The sequence below is a fragment of the Euwallacea fornicatus genome, chromosome 8 (genome assembly GCF_040115645.1).
Source record: "Euwallacea fornicatus isolate EFF26 chromosome 8, ASM4011564v1, whole genome shotgun sequence".
In the NCBI taxonomy this organism is placed as follows: Eukaryota; Metazoa; Arthropoda; class Insecta; order Coleoptera; family Curculionidae; genus Euwallacea; species Euwallacea fornicatus.
The window spans coordinates 4,431,881-4,451,836 of record NC_089548.1 but is presented as its reverse complement, the minus strand read 5'-3'; the positions used below and the strand labels follow the sequence as shown (position 1 = coordinate 4,451,836).

The following is a 19,956-nucleotide window of genomic DNA, read 5'->3' as shown; positions in this document are numbered from 1 at the left end:
TATTTCCTTATTGTTCCTAAGCAATAATAATCGAAATAATCATTCCAATGACCATGTCTCCCTGGCTTGCTTATGACTACCTACTATTACTCAATCAGCTGTTTTATTGCATTATTATTAATACCAGTTGGTTGCGAAATGGGCAAATTCCTCGCCAATAAGACAACGTGTACATCGAGCCTCCAACGCAAGGAAAACTATAGAAACAAATCCGATAGCAGAACTCATCAATTTTCATTCACATTCTTCTTTGACCCAAATTCTGAATGCGGGAATTTTCCCGGAAATTCCGTTGTAGGTTCGTCGAACTTTCGCCTTTTCGTTTCAGGTCGATTCATCATGATTCGCTGTTCAAAACATCACGAAAAATACGCAATTATTGTGTTATGAAAATTGGACATTCACCGAAAATGGGACATTTGATTCTTTGACCCTCATCTTCAAGGGAATTGGTTAGATTATACTGTCATGTTAGGCTGTAATTTTCAATAGGCTGCTCTAAGCGTTTTGGTAAAATTGCCAGGAATTTTACTCCACTCACGTAATAGAAAGCCATGTGTTCTATAGATAGTACTGAAATGGTAATGTAAGTAATTAAGTAATATTTCCTGTTCTTTTCCAATACCATTGTAATATTAGCAAATCACTTGCTTTTAATCTTGGTCTTTAAGTGTTTCCTTAATCAGAATAGCAGAGAAGTGACCATTGGAAGTTCTGAGTAAGGTCAAGTTAGCGCATTTTTTCAGTCTTAAAAATACCTGCAGTAACGGCGGTAAAATGTGGACATTGAATAAAATTATTAAATTTGATTGGGTAGTAAGTTTAACTTCAAGCACATGTGAAGGAATGGGTCGGTTTTTGGACAAAATCAATTAAGGTTGGGTGCTTGGAATACCCAGAGAGAGAACGTTTCAGAGTGAGCAATTAGTAATGCTCTGAATACGACGGAACGATAATGAGGCAGGGTAACTACAAGATTACTGTCTCCCTACGCCCCCTTTTGGGTTCCTTCTGGCCGTGGCCAAAATACGAAACTGTTGGTCTCTGAATAACATTTTCTGCAGTTCCTCTATTGGTTGACTTTCTCGTATGCATTGTAATTAATTTCGAATTATAAAATGTGAAAAATATACGAGAACTTCAATAACAAATTTTTTTTAGAATTCGCAGAGAGGTATAATTTCTTCGCAAATGTATCAGAATCACAAGGTGTTAAGTCTGTAATAAAAAAAAAAATGAGGCAATTCTATCCGTTTTTCCCGTAGTAATTTTGTTGCCGGCATTTTCTCGGATTTCAATTTTTTTGACGATTAAATTGAAGCATATCACTTTTCGTTCGTGTTACAAGGTGTTTCCATCTGCCAAATAACCGTTAGCCAGCCTGTATCGTGTATGTGAAACAAGTGTCGAAACTCAACACATAATGACCTGTTGGCACTTCATTTTGGTGGTGTAGAAGGAAAAACGAAGAAAATCAGATATCTCTCATTTTCGTATTTTTGCATTGCGTAGAAACTGCGGCTCTATAATTCATCAAATCTAGTGAAACTGGTTAAGCTGAATTAACTAATTTTTGACAAATAATACACATAGCTTCAAAACTTTTGCATCGCCTGGGTTCTTGGATATTTTATTTCGCGATACAAAAATGTATGAAATATTTATTCATTAAAAAAAATTGACTAAAAATTTATTAGTCTGCACCATAATTACTTTATTATTAAATTCTCAACAGTAAAGACAATATTTTAAGCAAAAAATAAATTAATAACGTGCATTTCCACCCCTAGCACCAATACAAGCTTATAGACGTCGCTGCATGCTTTGAGCAAAGCTAGCTATAAAATATTGAAGAATATGCTGTCATTCTTTTACAGCAGCAATAACAGGCTCCTGGGTGGATCTGAGAGGATTTCTTCGAGAGTTCACAGCCCTGGGATACATGTTTCAGAGAGTGCACATCCGGCGACAAAGGAGGCCAATCTAAACGGCTGATCCCCTCACTTTCGAGCTAGTCGGGCATTATACTAGCCCAAAATATGCAATTTTCTCTCGCATAAGGACGCACGGAGCGATCGTAGGCAAGTTGAGTAGTTCTTGATGATTATCTCCGAACACAAATTTTCGCGACTATCATTTACCAGACGAACTCTAGTATCATCAGCAAAAAAAAAAAAGTTCCAAAACCCTTGGGGGGAGATGTCGTCATTGATATTGTAGCCGAGGAATTCTTACTGGTCGACGACATGGGAAACCAGATTGAATGATTCATCTTCTAAGCGTTGGAAGAGAAATAGTGACTCTAAGCTCGTATCTAATTTCCTTTCGAAGCTCTGATATTGCCATTGCAGTGTGATGCGGGGTGTAATTCAAATAGGGGCACATATTTTAAGGATTGATTTTACATTCTAAAATGTGAAAAAAAGTTAGTATAAACATAGGTCTGCGAAAGCCTTCTAAAGAAGCTACGGATCTGCAGAGGTAACTTCCAACAAGTGCAGAATGGCATGCGGTATCAAGGGGGTTAGCTACATTTCTTTAATATATTCCTGTATCCTTTAACTTTAATGACAATTTCACCTTGGAATATAATTTCTCGTGTAAAATTACATAGAAAAGGTACTCTTGATGAATTGTAAGACGAACCGTTTAAGAGATGTGCAGCTTTAAAGAAAACATTGTAAGGCGAGAAGCTGAAATTGGATAGTGAAATTGTCCAGCAAAACAAAACTTATTTTTTGATGGAAGGTATGACGCGATAAAAAAGGTTAAAAATGGGTTTAATTTTAAAAAATTAGTTAAAAATCTACCCAGTTTCAGCTCCTCATCATGCAATGTTTTCTTGCAAGCAGCATACTTGCGGTTCGTTTTAGGATAATTTATGAAAAGTATCTTTTTTATGTGATTTTAGGCAAGAAGTCATAATGCGGTCTCAAATTGTCATAAAAATTAATAGAGGAAAACGTTCAGTAAGTGTACGCCGTGAAGGAGGTTTCGCACGCCGTTCCGCTTGTTGGGTGCCACCTTCGAAGGGCCGTTGCTCCCTTGGGAGACTTTTGCGGACCCGCGTTTATCCCAACATTCCTTCATATTGTCGAACATAAAATCAGTCCTTAAAATACTATATATAATATAAAAACTATAATAATAATTATTTATCCCAGAATATCGATTCTGTCTTCGGTTAGTAACACGCCTACGGCCACTTCTGAGAATACCTTGCATGCAATTAGACTCTAAATACCGATTCCACATGTGGGACACGTCGCTGTGAAAACGTCTATACGCTCAGCTACAAATCTCTGCGAACGTCCTTCTTCCACTAAACCCGCCATTCTTGCACGATCAATTTGTGATGTCACTTGGCCCTTTGAACCCCAAATTGGTACTATTAAAAGATATATAAAAAATCGTTTATCGGGGAAAAAAGGGCACCGTTGTTAATGGTAAACCATGAACATGAGGGTAAGGAAGAAATTCTTGCGGCGAACTTTTTTATAATAGGAAAATCGGGCGATGCCGAGCTTCTGAAGTGTGCTTAAAAGTGATGTTTCCATGTCTTCGTTCTGAAAACCAGAACGCTGCATCGGAAACTATAAATGATGTCGGAGGTTTTGAGGAGAACTGGCAAGCTGCGAATGAAGGTATTTTCAAAGTGTTTTTCTTGGTCGGGTTCCTTGGTAACGTAAATTTTGGAACTAATCCTCAGTCGAACACCTTGTATCCATGATAATTCATCGCTTGCTGAACGATCCGAACACTCGGACATAAGTGCGTTTCCATGTAATATTTTGGCATTTCGATTGAAAAAAATAAAATCGTTCCCGCGTCGAGCTTCGCTAACATGTGAAAATTTTCAGAAATCGATCTCGCACTCGCATTCAACCTCGCAGGTACACTCGGATTATAGTTATGTAATTATCGTTTGCGTCTGAAACGTCGCATTTATTTATTTAAGACATGCCTGAACGTTGAATTAATTCTTGCATTTGAATTTTACCGATTTTAGCACGATTATGAGTCAACGAACGACACGAAATGCCCCGAGTAAACGCCAATTTGGTATCTTGAACTGTAGGGAGAACGCGCGCGTTCCGCACAATTCTACGAACGACCTCACGGGACTTGCGCACAATTTAGCCGTGGCTCCAACCCTGCTCAATGGGTATTAAACCTGCTTTGAGTGCGTTTACCGTCGAATCGATACGTTCACCTCAAACCTCAAAGGTGCCACATTGTAATCATAGAAAATTGTAGGTTTGTTTATACCATAAAGCCGACACGACAGTGTTATTAATGAGTTTTACATCCAACTATGTATGTGCATACATTCTAAATTTCCCATGATGCATTTCGCGCCGAGGAAAACAAACTAATAAATTTGAGTGCATAATAATATTAATGCAGCTAAAATTTAATAGGTGCATTTGTCGTTAAATTAATTTTCCACAACGTACCAAAAGTGCACTTTCCAAAATGTTTTTTCGACTTAATATTCACCAAGCATAACAAACTTCTACAGCCCATATCCACGTTCACTATTGAGCACTATAGACGATTAAAATTCGCATTGTTTGCCGACTTTGATATTATTGGATGTTCTTTTGACCGCTGGATAATTTATGCCGACACTAGGAATTTTCCCAAGTTAATATCGTCGTTTTTATGTGTTGAAAATTGGCTGAATGCATTTCAATTCAGTTGGCGTCTCGTTTGCCATAAAACGCCGTGAATCTTCGACTCTTCACTTATGCCCGCAATTAAGTTACGAATCGACGGTGGGGGTCCTGCGGCCTAATTGTGAATCGAAAGCGTCTTCGCGGGGTCCTTGGAATTTTAAGATTCGACTAATTCGCGCTGGTTAGCCACCGGTTAACAGAACAATGTCACGTGTTTATTTAAACAATTACAATGTTTACATTGAAAACCTGTTAAGTTTAGCACATTTTATGATTCCAGCCGAGCCCAGAGCAAACTACACTGATAAACTTTTAAAAGGCTAAATTGTGTACTGGCAAACAACGTGATAAATATTATGTTGACGACGCGTATTGAATATGTAATCATGTAAATGTAAATTTTTTTTGGTGTTTTATCTTGTTAACTTGTGGATTTTAATCCCACTTTTTTTGTGATAGTTCCGTAACGGCCCTACGTCGCGCGGAGTTCGGTAAATTTATATATAGAAAACGAACTTTCCTTGTGGCCTCCGCTTTTAAATCTGCGATTACGTGGGATTTCTTCTCTAAAAATATGCTCCGTTCTATTTAGTAGATCGATTTAGTTAGATCAAGGCCAATCAATCCGCGGCATGAGCTCAGCCTGTACGCACTTGACCTAGAGAGAGAAAAATTCGTCGTCACGGACGTACGTGGAAATCCGGGTGGTGAGGGGCCGTTCCGCCTTTTTCGCAAACGAAAAGAGCTAAACACCAAACACCAACGAATCCCACCCAGAGCGATCACGAATGCAGACAATAAAATGAATAAGGACAGATTGAGTTAGGCAAATAAATGTTTTAAAATGATTTTAAAAACTACTCATTGTTTCCGTGCACAATACAGTTACATAGAGGTGGTATTACGTACCTCGCAGTCGCATTCGCTTCGGCAGTGCCCTTTCTCCAAATAAACGTGAATAATAAAATATTAAGTTATGTTTGACCTTGGTTCGGCCTCCAGAGCTGCTTAAGTTGCTTTAGAAAGAAGGTTCAGAAAGTTAGTTAGGCCTGGGCTGCAACGAGCACTCGGCTTATAACGAACGAACAGAAGAATCCCGTCCAAGTTCTCATAAAGCTAATGTATTTCTTTTAAGTCAGAACAAACTGCGTTATAACATACCGCATTTATCATATTGCGTGATGTGGCAAAGGGAACACCCCATAAAAATGGTTTTATTTATTAATTTTTGGAATGCATGTTCCTCGCGCTAAAACAAATATTTCATTAAAAAATTTTACAAATTTAATTGTTAATAATAAATTGTCGGTCCTCCGCGGTGTCTCACACGTTCCTGCACACGTCTAAGCGTGGATCTAACGAGGTGATCAAATTCGAGGCTAACTGGACGGCATAACTTAGCGCCGCTAAGATTAGTGTGGAATAAGGTAAATTATGCAACCTTCTACCTAAAATATCTCATACATGTTCAATCGTGAGAGGTCTGGAGGTCGAAGTGGCCATGGTAGTAAATTAATCGCGTTTCATGGAAAGAAGTCCATAATCACTCTACTCACATACGATCGTGCATTGTCTTGCTAGAACACTGGGTTAACGAGAGTTTCCAGATAAGGAACGAGATGAGGTTCCAGGACTTCTTGGAAGTATCGTTGGGCTGTCATATTGCCTCTAATGAAAAGTAAAGGTGACCTGCTACCATATGCAATAATACCACAAACCATTACCCCAACGGTCTGATGGACATGCCTCTGTATTGTAAACTGAGGATCTCGCCTGTCACCTCGTCTTTTTGTTACTGTTGTCTGACCTGAAACTGAATCTGGATTCATCACTAAACACGATATTATCCCATTCCAGATTCCAATGTATCAATATTTTGCAGTCGATTTTGACAACGATTTAAGGTAAGAGGTAACATGAAATGGGGACGATAGGACATCAGTCCAAAACTTCTTATCACAATGGGTATTCCACACTCAGAAAACCACTGATCTGCCAGGGTCCTTGACGTGACAAACCCATCTCTTAGGGTCATAATTCAAAGGCGGCGATTTTAGCGTTATGTAATTCTTCTGGATCGCCCGGCACCTTTCCTTCTGCCTGTTTGCTCTTCTTGGAACCACGCGTGACAACATCTCACTATACTGTTCATACCACGGTTCGATCTAGTGGCGATTTCCCTAAATGACCGATCGGCCTCTCGTGGACACACCATTCGACCTCTCTCAAACTCGCTCAATTGATGAAAATTTCACTGCATTCTGCTTCGAAGCATATTTGATTAATCTAAAAGCACTTTATAAGCACACTATACTCCAATAAATGATATTTTGCAGTAATATTGTTGATATTTTATTGCAATTTTTATAGCAAAAACAAACCAAAATTCCTGATAACTCCTAAAAACATTAATGATAAATTTGGCTGAATGTTTAATTGTTTTTTATGCTCCCATATGCAAACGTGCATACCAAAAATATTTAAATAAAGCCATTTTTACGGGGCGTTCTCTCTTCTATGTCACGCAGCATTTTTCCTGGAGATTTAAATGAATGTGCAAAAAATCAGCATGTTTCAAATTTGGTGGAAATTAAGTGTTATGATACGATTGATGAGCACGTGGAAGGTGCCGAATTTCCTAATGCTAATGATATTGTTCCAATAATTGTCAATGATCAATATGAGAACGGTTCGAGTGATGAGGAAGAGGTTGACAGGAACGATGGAGTTTTGATACTCACTGCTCAAAAGACCCCTTCTGCTTCGAAGATCTTTGCATATTATGCACAGATGACTTATCGAAAAATTAAAATTTTCTAAATGCGACAGACCTTTTGCAAAAAAATAACCGAAGAGATGTTGCACAACCGCAAGGTGTTGTGCATAGTCAAACTGCGGACTTTTTTCCAACCTAAACTTTGACTTTGTTACATATTTACTACAGCGAAAAATCGTATAAATTGGCATTTGGCTAAAGTAAAGCTTTCGAATCAGCAAGCTTTTTTCTCTTGTCTCCTATAAGTCACCTCCGCATATAACGAACGACGGGCCAATTCCCTTGAAGGCTCGTCATAGCTGAGTTTTACTCGACGAGGTTCCGTGACGCTTTTGGTCCTTCTGAGAGCTGAATCAAAGTCAGTCATCTTTTAAAATTTCATTTATCTAGTTTAGTGAGAGGAAGAGCTGACCGACGTTGCAGGCGCAATTACGCACCTGCATGAAGGGATATCACGAGCACTCAGCTGGCATTGCCTCATGTTCCAAAACTAAATCTCATTTTACGCTTAATTTCTTCAATTATCTGCTTTATTCTGTGCTCAATTTCATCTTCTATCTGTCCGTAATAATTGCAATTAATGGAATAATCGCAAGGCAGATTTCCTTAGAAATTTCCATGTTGGAATTTTATTACTTATTTCATATTCGTGGTATCTACTTTTGCGCGAATGGAAAATGCCCTAAACCGAAGTCATTTCTTACGGAAAATAAATCTTTTATTTAGTCGAGCATAATTATCGTTTAGCCACGTTGCCGAGTCCTTTAAATTCATTTAGTTTATCTGGACTTGACTTAATTTGTGGGATTTAACGTCCAAGCTGACAACCTGCGAATGCCAAAAGAAAACTGTTGGAATTGATATTCAACATGGGAAATCGTGAATTTCAATGCGGCGGCACAAATTATACCGTAACTGCCATGTGTGATTATACGGGTTGTAGGTAAATTAGTGTTCAACAGAAACGTGTTTTCTAGTAGATTAATTTTAATGCAGTTTTATTTTCTTACAGTTGTGTTCTGCGACTATGCCGCCTCAGGAAAGTCACTGCAATTCATCGAAGAATACATTCTACGAGAGGTACTCCCAACATATGGCAACACTCATTTTACAACAAGCATATCGTCACTACAAACCACCCTCTTCAGGTAGGTACCGCGGCAATTTCGCGTATGTATCATATGCCTATTATCTAAACAAAGAGTACATAATAGGGAAAGGAAATTTTAAAAATCGTTCTTCTCGATCTACTGAAGCATAAGCAATTTTTGTGAACAGTTCACGGTGTAGATACGGATGAGCAACACCTGTAGTTGCGGTTTCCCCAGGGGCACGTTAATAATCGAGAATTGTGCCAATTCTACAGAACCACGCTTAAAGTCACCTTAAGCATATTGTTTACTTAAAAATCATCTAATACACATTTCAATACTCTTTTTTGCATGTGCTTTACAATTGTTTAAGGTGTTGCTTGCTAACGTTAAGTCCCCAAGTAACTCGCATTTTCACGAACATTTAATATTACCTTTCAAAAGCGGTCATACATTAGTATATGCTATTGAAGTAGTCCTTTCGCGACTCAAGAGTGTGTGCAAAGTTTGAATTTGCTAATCTTGATCAGATATAATGATTAGAATTCAAATTCTATTTATTCTATTTAGAAAATGTTAAAGCAAGTCGAGTTGAATACAATGAGTTGTTACGGTTTAATATGGGATAGATAAGGAGAATTTTCCCAAGATGAATTGCGCCACTTGTTCAGGTTCTCTATGATTACCTATTGTTTTACGTTTATGAATTTATTATTTTAATATTTCCCCAGAAACTAGCTTTCTGATGGAAATTTCCTGGAAATTTAACAAATTTCCGGCATCTCATATTATGAACTTCCGATTTTGTATTAAGTTTTTAGTTTTAACTTCGTGTTTTTGAGTTATCTCGGAAGTGTACGCGGGGCCGTTTCAGAGAATTTTCCTAGTTCTCGTTTCTTCCAGGACTTTGATCCTTGTTTGAGCTACTGACGAAAACCCGATAGTTCTCCACGTAATATCTTCAAGGTTTCCGCGAAAGCGGCTTCAGATCATCTCTTGTCTTCATTCCGCCAGCCCCCAAACAGGCGAGACATGTTTTTTAATTATCTCTTTTTAGCAGAATTCGATTCTTTTCGAGTACTCTGCAAATGTAAAAATTCCGTTAGTCTCAGCTTCGGATTGTGCAACTTCACCCCAATTCAATCTTATAAATCTCGGGATGGTTGAAATCCCCGCGCTTAACCTCGAGCAACCGTTTCATCCCTAGGCACTTAAATCTACGGGTTTTTATTAAATTAAATTAGGCCAGTTTAAATGCCGCATTTAATAGTTTTTAAGTTTGTGATTTAAGCTCTTCCAATGGACATAGTGGCTACTGTTGACGCCGGGAAAAGTGGTCTTTTTCTGTTGACTCATGTCACGAATCTAATTGAATTTCGTACAATTCCTTCTGATATGAATTTCACGCGATAGTCAAATCCGAGACAAAATTCCTGGTTGCGGTCATTTCGGATCAATGTGAGCAGAAAAAATTTGCACGTTTGAAATAAAAATGGAGTTGTTTCGAACAAATGTTTATTTAAATATGACGAAACGTGATGAATTACCATTTAAGGTCGTAATTTGTTTAATTAATTTATTGATTTGTGACATATTTATTCGGTTCAATTAAGATCGCGCTTTATCCAAATAATAATTTTTCCTAAGGAACAATCATTTAATGGCGCTTTTTAAATAATTTATTTCTATTAAGTAAAATAACTTTAGGAAAACATTTTGTCCCTTGTTTACTTTTTTTCGTTATTTCCCTGTCTCTATTTTGTAACTGCTGCGTTCAGCCGTTCACCTATCTGTATCAGATTTTGAAATAAATGCAGAAAACCAAAATTCTTTCGAGTTTTGTATTGGAGCGTTTTCAACGACATTTTCCTCTTTTCAAATTGTTCTTTATTCATCTTCTTACAGTTTATTGTTCACGCTTATTTTCGTCTAAATTCAACTCGTTTGCAGCGCCCCCCGCGCACATTTTATGTGACGACATAGTGCAGGCACTGATACGATACACCAGATACCTCTTTTTTTTTGTAGATTTTATCACAATCATTCCGAACAATTCTCCTTGGGGTCTCTACACTTGGGGTTTTCGCATTACACGAATAAAACATCTGTGTCACTAGTTTATGTGCAAAATGTGCGCATCTCACGTTTGCTTTGTTTAACGTGGTGCTCTGGTCGGCAATTAAAATTTGATGTTCGCAGTTTATAGTTTTTTGATATAATTACTGAAAGTCAATAGTTTCGTCCTTAAACTGCGTTTTAGATTATTGAAAGTTTTAATCTGCAGGGAGCAACGAATGCTGGTGCTCCACGTCATTGCAGAAGAAACTCAGTCAGTATGTAAATTCAAACGTATAAAAGAACGCATTGTTTGATTTACCTAAACATTCCGGTTTTATCTCAAAGCTTTACGATCCGATATAGAGTAACCGGCGGAAAATGCGCACAGTGTGGGATTAAATGTTTTATTTATTTTTTTTAACTTGAATTTATCAGAAAATTTTGTTCCTGGTGAAAATTTGCGCCTTCCTGCAAACTCAAAAGGCACTTTGCAAAGTTCGTATGTTTCAATTCACGCGGGGGCGATTCGAAAATGATGAAAATGACTCACGAGTGAAGCACCTCTATTTTTCATCTTTGAGGAAGCACGTAGTATGAAACGTTGTTTAAAATTTCAGGACAATCCCAACGATGAAGTTCCAAGGTCCTGTCCCACGGACCATTTTTTCGGTTCTTTTTACGATTTATCTCGAATAAAAAATTTATTCATTATGTCAGTTTCCTTTTCGAGAGGATTAAATAATGCAAATAAAATTATTTGCTGCAATTTTCCGATCAAATCGAAAAAAAAACCTACATGGTGCGTACTCCGCCGGACACTAAATAATCATCATTACCAAGTAACTCAAAATCTAGTGTTTTTTTGACGCACGTAATAGAGGGACTAACACGCTGCATTCCCGCCTCGTTATCGCCATTGCTTGGGACAATCGGAGCGATGAAGAAGACAATGTCGAGGAGGATTAACATTTACATTAGGCAGACTTACACTTGATTTAATTTAATGAAATAATCCTAGTAACCAAATTGCAGCTCAAATTAGCTAATTAAGCCGAATCTAAAGCAATTGGAACATTACTGTGCTATCTGGAACTATTACGCGAACACATTATGTTCGGTAATGCAATAATCCAATGAGGATATCCGGCGAAAGTATTTCGTAACAATGCCGTTGGTGCTGGAGGAAATGTTCCACTTTTTTGGTCTGGGAATTATGAAGTTGATTGGGAAATAAGTTCGATGGCTTAGCTGTTCAACTAGCAATCAAGACGTGTTAGAGCCCAAAAACATGTAATTTTTTTCTTAGACATCTTCTAGGAACTGCGATAAAGTTGGCTTTAATGTAGATCGTCAAATACGCATTTGGCGGTGTCCTTTTCATCTTCCCGCCTCTGGAGGACGTGCTATACCTTCGGTCAAGTCGGACGTCCGCATCAGAAGATTTTTGCATGTTATGCGGGCTCTCACGTCGCTTTTTGTCTTCGTATGGAGATTCATCACTTTGGGGGACGTTTTTCGTAGTACGATGCCATTAAAACAGTTCATAAAACTCCATATTTTACGTCACGTTGAATTTGTTATGCGAGCTGCAAACTTCTCTGTAAATATTTATAAATTAAATCTGAAAAAATAAACTGCCATAACCTATCGTAACGATTTTTCGATTGGAGCCAAATTAAACAACTGTGCTCATAAAATGGGTTTACGCACGTCCTCTTCAAAAAAAGCTTTCGATACCACACTGCACTTTTAGATAAACAAAGATTGCAAAACGAGTGGGTGCCGAATCTTATTTAAACATATTTGGTGTAATTATAGCTTTTTGTGATCGTCTACAATAAAATGGCGAATAATCCACGATCTATGATACCGCATAACTCAGATTGCCTTGAACGGCACGTTCGGAAGTATGTCATTCTTCTGGTTTTCATTGTGTGGTGGAAAATTAATGAAACCTTGATGATTAACCGCGCACTTATCATAAATTTTAAATTCAGGAAGCACGTTGATTATTCAAATCCATAAGACTTATTCGAGCTCGTTAGCACATCGGTTTTGTTTCGGCGTTCACTATCTGCTCATTGTGTGCGAAAAACCGAGGATTATAGAACGACAGTGTTATGACTCATTTATGCGGCGTTAGTTTTAGGATTGTATTATGCAGAGCGCAAAGAAGTTGTTCTTCAAATTTAAGATTTCCCCAAAGAGCGTAACCATATCTTTAAATGAAAATGCGTTTTTTTCTTTAAATCGGAACCCACGGGAGGGGTTTTCGAATTCCGCCTTTGACTCCACTCCACCACGCTATCACATTTCCGATTCTACCTCCAAATCTGCTGGAAGCCTCCCATTTGAGCGACCTTCGAGATCCATTTTCTGTGTTCGCAAGTATTAATATGGGTAGATGTAAATTTGTTTTCTCATAATATGTGGATTTTTCAACCAATTAAATTTCAGTTACGTGGGCAATTCGTAGAACTGGCTGATTAAATGCCGAACACGCCAGAGTATTTGTTCTGGTTAAGAGGCTTGAACCACGCCATTATTGCACATTAACCAATTTTTCTTTTGTTATAGACAAGAAGCAAGGGAAATCCTACGCACAGCAGTGAACGCAACTGAAGACGAGGCAGTAATATTCTGCGGACACGGGTGCATTGATGCCCTAAATAAGCTGATATGGGCGCTGGACATTCGGGACACGCCGGTTATTTTCACTGGGCCCAGCGAGCACAGGGAGAATTTGACTTTGTGGCAAAAGACTGGAGCTAAGGTAAAAGGTCGCTTTGCAAATTAGGCCTGTCAAAATTCGTTTCAGCAGCCGAGTCAACTTTTTGTGTCCAGTTCGGACACGAATAGTCCGTACTTATTTTATTTCTGGAACGGACGCCGTCTTCGGGAATACCACAGGCATCACGGTTGAATAACAAATACCGTAGTACGACCCAGTTTTCCGTATAATACGATATTGATAGAGTATGGGACGCAGGGACCGTCCAGTTTTACACATTAGAGGCATTAGCGCCATTTTCAGTCTTCAAAAATGAATTTGTCCCATCTCCGTTGCCGACTTCTATAGGGAAAATTTATTACGTTCATTACGCGCACTCGCAGGATTTATTAATTTTCCTTTTAAAATCGTATATGAGCGAAACGCGTTAAGAGATATAAGTAGCATCAACAACGAGCCTGGAAATTGCCGCTAATCCCTATAAAAGCAATCAAATTAAGTCGATTCATTGTTAATTAATTAGCATTATTAACGTAATACGATGGGATATAAAAAAGTTGTTTACGACTGTTTTACTAACACTTCCAATTAAGAAATTGTTGGGGTTTTGCCAAGAATTGCAAACATGCTCACGTATAAGTATCTGAGATTGAAACTTCGCTGTAAGAAAATCTTTTGTGCAGAGCTACAGTTTCCCAACAAAGAGTCTCGCTTATTAATTTCCCGTCTAGAATTGATTTTCTTGCTTGCGTTTTCACGTTAAATTCTAGTCCCACTCACTTTGTGTGTTGGCGTTTCTACCTGCACAAATTATTAATTAATTAAAACCATCCGAAACCAGTTGGCCAGACACGTATTTAGCAATGCAAATTCGGACATAACTCTCCACTTCGACATCGCCGCATTGAATCAACGAAACCATTGATCAAAGAAATCAGAACGAGGCCATCAATCAAAAGAATCAAAGCCTAATCATTCCTTATATGGTCGAGATTTGCAAATCTTGCTTATTGTATTGCGCTAATTGAAAATAACTTTCTCTACATATTTCTGGTTTGTCGAATTTAATTTTCGGCGGAAGTGACTGCCACCTTTGTGGGTTAGGTGTTCTTTGCAAGGATTCATGGGTGTAACCCGTCGTGGGTTGCAGCCTCCCAAGGCTGCTTTTTTCTGATTTGATTAGATGAAGTGAGCGCAACGTAAGGTTTCGGGCGTGAAGATGGAAGAAGTGTTTCCAACTTCGGCAAGCCCAGAAGAGTGCAGAAGTCGATTGAAGAGAGCGTGAAGTTTTCTATCAGGTAATGTCACGCTCGGCAAAGTCGGCGAGGGAGACAGTGATTTTCTTCGCAGGAACACGGAGCTCTCGAAATAAGTAAATTACATACGAGGCTTTTGCAAAATTTAGGGAGCGCGAAAGGGGCCGTAAAAGGAACATGCACTTCTCTATTAAATCGAAATTCAGGCTGATGCTGGCGGGCCTCAATAAAAAACCGCTTTCCTTCCTCTAGAGATAGAGCCTAGATGTCAGATATATACTGCGTGACATAGAAAAGAGAACACCAGAAAATGGTCTTGTTTACATCATTTTCGGAATACATGTTCGTGTACATAAAAAATGATTCGATTTTCGGCCATATTCATCAATCAATTTACGAGTTATCAGGAATTTTACGTTTATTTTTTACTCTAACAATTTCCATAAAATATTAACAATATGACTGCAAAATATCATTAATTGGTGTATAGTGCGCTTAAAAAGTGCTTTTGGATCAAATCAAATAAGCCTAGATGTAGAATGCAGCAAAATTTTCATCAATTGAGCGAGTTTGAGAGAGGTCGGATTGTGAGACCACGAGAGACTGATCGGTCATTTAGGGAAATCGTCACTAGATTAAACCTTGGTGTAAGCACTGTAGTGAGATGTGGTCGAGCATGGTTCCAAGAAGAGTAAACAGGCCGAAGGAAAGGTACTGGACGATCCTGCATAACTACAAATCGCCAAGATCGCCGCCTTCAAGTTATGGCCCTAAGAGAAGGGTTGCTCTCGTCAAGGACTCTGGCAGATCAGTGGTTTGCTGAGTATAAAAATCCTACTGGGGTTCGAACTATTTATTGCAAGATAACAAGTTCTGAACTGATTTTCTATCATCTCCATCTTGTGTTATCCCTCACCTTAAATCATCGTCAAAATCGCCTGCAGTGGTGCAGAGAACGGATACATTGGAATCTGGAATGGGATAATATCCTGTTTGGTGACGAATCCAGATCCGGTTTGGGTATGCATGATGGTCGAGCAAGAGTAAGAAGACGGAGTGAAAGATAGGATCCTCGGTTTAGAATACAGAGGCATGTCCATAAGACCGTTGGCATAATGGTTTGGGGTTCTATTTCATATGATAGCAGGTCACCTTTACTTTTCATTAGAGGCAGTATGGCAGGCCACCGATACATCGAAGAAGCCCTGGAACCTGACCTAGTACCTTATCTAGAAACTCTTGTTAATTCATTTTCCCAGTAAGACAATGCATGACCACACGCGGTTAAAGTGACTCTGGACTTCTTTCAACAAAATTTCATCAGTTTGCTATTTTGGCCACCTCCATCTCCAGACCTATCACCGATTGAATATGTTTGGGATATTGTAGGTAGAAAATTGGGTAGTTTACTCCATTCCATACAAACTCTAGAGGTGCTAAGTCGTGCTGTCCGGTTAGCCTGGAATGAGACCCTCCAAGGAGATATCAATCACTTTATTAGATCCATGCCTAGACGTTTACAGGAATGTGTAAAACACCGCGGAGGAACGACAAATTAGTAATATTTTTTGGTATTTAATAATTAAATATTTTAAATTTTTTAACAAAATATTTATTTTAGCATGAGAAACATGAATACCAAAAATTATTTAAATAGAACCATTTTTCCAGGTGTTCTCTTTTCCATGCCATGCAGCATACAATAGTCCTTCCACTGTCGAAAAGAACTGGACTTTTTCTATTAAGTGAAACCACGGTGGTCAATATCGGTCAAGAAAAAAGTGTATTTCCTGCTGTGTAAACAAAATCCAAACATCAAATACCAAGTTTCGTTTTTTAGAAACTCTAAATTAAAAATACCTTTTTACCACCTAAAAAAACATAAAATTTCTTTGAGGGCTTGAAGGGACCTTTCAAATTAAGGATTTTGTTGTAGGAAATATTTAGTCAATTCACTGAGTGATCGAAAGTATTCAAGTATGTTTTTATTTAAAGCATTGAATTGGAATGCGGATGAACCAGCTTCAAATGAAGCACGTGTGTTGAATTCTCAATGAAATGATTGAAAATAAATTGGTTCTAAGTGTAAGTTGGGTTGCCTATTCCTAAGCTAAATGTAGGAACAGTGCAAAACTCCTCTACAATTCTGTGCATGTTTAGAACCAATTCAAATACAATATTGGCCAAAACGGTTATACATCCAAATTCCAAAAATTATCAAGATACTTCACATGTAATGGGTCATAGAAGACAAGGGGAATTAGAATGCAAACTGAAATTAACCCACAAATATAAACAATGTTCTAATAGGTTTACTTTCGACTAAAATGGAATAAGCGAGGGAGGAAAAGAGACTATGTGTATGTCCAACAAGTTTTTTGTAACTCAAATATCCAGGTGACCAAAATGTAACGTCAGCATTACTGGAATAGTGCTGGGTGTGTAAAAAATTAGCTTGAAGGACCTGGAGAAAACGAAAATATGCTTAGAAACGTTCTTTTCCATCTTTGTTCGCCATTTTGCCAAAATTTTTCCCATTTTGAAAAAACGGGAAAAAACTCATCTCATAACCTTATATGCAGAGAATATATTTGTTTAACGTCCTTTTCAATTAAGGAAGTGTCTATAAGCCTTGACACTGGCGTTCTACAATGAAATAGCGGCATTAACAGCAGTAATAGGTATGAAAGAAGGATAAAGCACCTGTATTAAGTTGTTTATTTTATACGACCACATAATGGCTGTTCACCTTCACTTTTGTTTAGCAAAGTGTCGATTTACCATGAATCCAACCGAGATAATGCACTTGGTCGTGGATCTTTCTGCACTCAGATTTGTACGAAATGGCAAGGCCGAGATTGCCTGATGCATTTTATTTTATTTTCAGTAGATCATTGTTTGGGATTGAAGTTCCCGGTACCCTCGGTGTATTTACATTACAAATAACTTGACTAAATAATTACGAGGAAAGTCCTGGAAGTACACTACCCAACATTCAAAGAAAAGAAGAATTTTGGAAAATATTATATTATTTCTTAATATAGTGTATTGCGAGATTGACTATTCCTGGCGATGTTCTATGGCTTCTATACCCTGTTTATAGTAAGAAAGCTTCGAATATTTAAAAGTAGGCATCAACCTCGGACTCCACCACTTCATTGATGGAAAAGCTCTTTCCACCGAGCCATTTTTTCCAGGTTGGAAACAGAAAGTAATCCGAGTGGGCTAAATCTGGCGAATAGCGTGAAAGGTCGACATCTAGGGGAATCATTTTCGCAGTCGCAATGACGAAAGTATGGACTGGTGGGATAGAACAGGACTTTATTTTTCCCCAAATGCGGTCATTTTTCCTAATTTATTCGCCAAAGGGCTGCAATAAATTTGTCCAATATTCTCCATTAATTATTTTTAATTTAGGGAGATAACTATTAAAAATTATCCCACGTGCGTCTCAAAAAACAGACACCATCACCCTTTCCTGGTGATAAAACGGTTCTCCCCTTCTTTGGGATCGATTCTGTCATTTGACTTCGTTGTTTTGACAGCTATTTCTCCCCATGATGGACCCATGTTTCGTACATGGTTATGAATCGGCACAAAAACTCAGCTTTATTGCTGCGAAACTTTACCAAACACTCCTTTGAAACATCCTCACGGAGCTGGTTTTTGTTCACCTTGTGCACAGCTTTCTCATATCTAATTGTTGTTCAGTCGAAATGCGATGTACAGTACTTTTTTAAATCCCTATTTTCCTTTACAGTTTTGTGGATTTTCACCACAATATCTGAAGTGGTCAAATCTGGAGTGGCATCGAGGCGACCACTTCAGATTTCGTTTTATTCGCGTTTAAACGGTGCGATCCGAGAAAGGAAAGATCGGATTCCTCCACAGAAAAATCTAGCTCCGCTTTGATGTTGAATGGACTAAGACCTTTCAAATGAAAGTATTAAATCACTTATCGATGAACAATTCTTTCCACGTTCACAAAATTTTTAAAGGCGTTAACCGAAAACGGCTCCAAAAAAAACACAAACGAAAAAACAAAGCTTTTCGAGGTTAAGTCTTTGTAATATAAGCAAATTTTTAACAAAAAAATCGCCATCTATATGCCAGGTCGTGTACTTCTGGGGCCATCTCCGTACTTTACAGGTACACCAGTTCTTTTATTTCCCCTCCGAAATAAAGTAGCGCACTGATGGTTATTAATCATTCCAGATTGTCCGCATACCTGAAACCAAAGATGGCTTCCTGGATCTGACGGATCTGGAGAACCAGTTAAGACTCCACCAAAATTGTGGAAGACAGTTGATTGGTTGCTTCTCAGTAGCGTCGAGTGTTACGGGGATCCTTTATGATGACGTTGCCTGCACTATATTACTACACCAATATGGAGCTCTTGCGTTCTGGGACTACAACATGGGTGCACCAAACGTTTTCATCGACCTAAATCCCAGCGTTCAAGGTGTAGAAGACAACAATCTTGCCAATAAGGATGCAATTTATTTTTCTGGACATAAGTTCATAGGAGGAGTTCAAACTCCAGGTGGGAACATGACTCATTTTCACTATAAAAGACTCGAACATTAATTGATCCTCATTTCCATTTCTTAGGAATTTTGATAGCTAAAAAGCCAATTTTCCGAAGGTTAAACACTTGTGAAGCTGATGGATTCTTCGCTTCTAGTGAGACTGAAAAGGTAAGACCAAATAACTGAGAACATAACGGAAAACCCCATATTCATATTCTTCTATCGTGTCCATTAGGGCTTTGAGTTGCAAGAAGAAGGTAACTGTGCTGCTGTGGTGGAGTCCATAAGATTTGGTCTCATAATGCAGCTCAAAGAAACTGTGTCTGCTTCGAATATCCAACAAAAACAGGATAAAATCAACAAGTAAGTAAAAGAATGAATTTGCTTAGATTGCAAAGTCTCTAGCAAATATGTAGTAACTCCTAGCAACATGTTTATTTTAATATCTTATCTTTAGACGTTTCTATGGGATGACACAGGAAGGTTATATTAAGATATGTGTATGTGGAAGGAATTTCTAAAGATGGAGAATGCTTTATTTGCTGAGAAGTTCTCAAGAGTTTCCTTGAACAAAGGCTAAAGAGGGTGGGGGATTGGGACATTAAGAATGGCGGAAGTATTATAAATTAACTCGTCATGACTAGAAAATAAAACATGATTTTTTTATAACTTTCTTCGAAAGTAGAAACTTTTTCCCTCTTTTAAGAGGGAAAATCGTCACTTTTGCTCCCGATGGGGGAAAAATACTTTCTTTGCTGGAAGTATTTTCCTCCCTAAACGTCATAAAACCATAATACGCGTTTTCTTTTTATAAAATATAGCAAACAATAAAAATT

The 19,956-nt window shown here is 38.1% G+C and overlaps 1 protein-coding gene across 2 annotated transcripts in view; it reads left to right on the top strand.

The window, feature by feature from the left end:
* The window catches only part of LOC136340889 (uncharacterized), a 42,124-nt gene that overhangs the window by 15,271 nt on the left and 6,897 nt on the right, over window positions 1-19,956 (top strand). For both annotated transcript variants that reach the window (XM_066285323.1, XM_066285324.1), the window contains exons 2-6: window positions 8,468-8,603; window positions 13,182-13,377; window positions 18,807-19,134; window positions 19,203-19,288; window positions 19,356-19,483. In XM_066285323.1, the coding sequence (XP_066141420.1) occupies window positions 8,468-8,603; window positions 13,182-13,377; window positions 18,807-19,134; window positions 19,203-19,288; window positions 19,356-19,483 (874 nt within the window). The remainder of the gene's footprint in view (window positions 1-8,467; window positions 8,604-13,181; window positions 13,378-18,806; window positions 19,135-19,202; window positions 19,289-19,355; window positions 19,484-19,956) is intronic.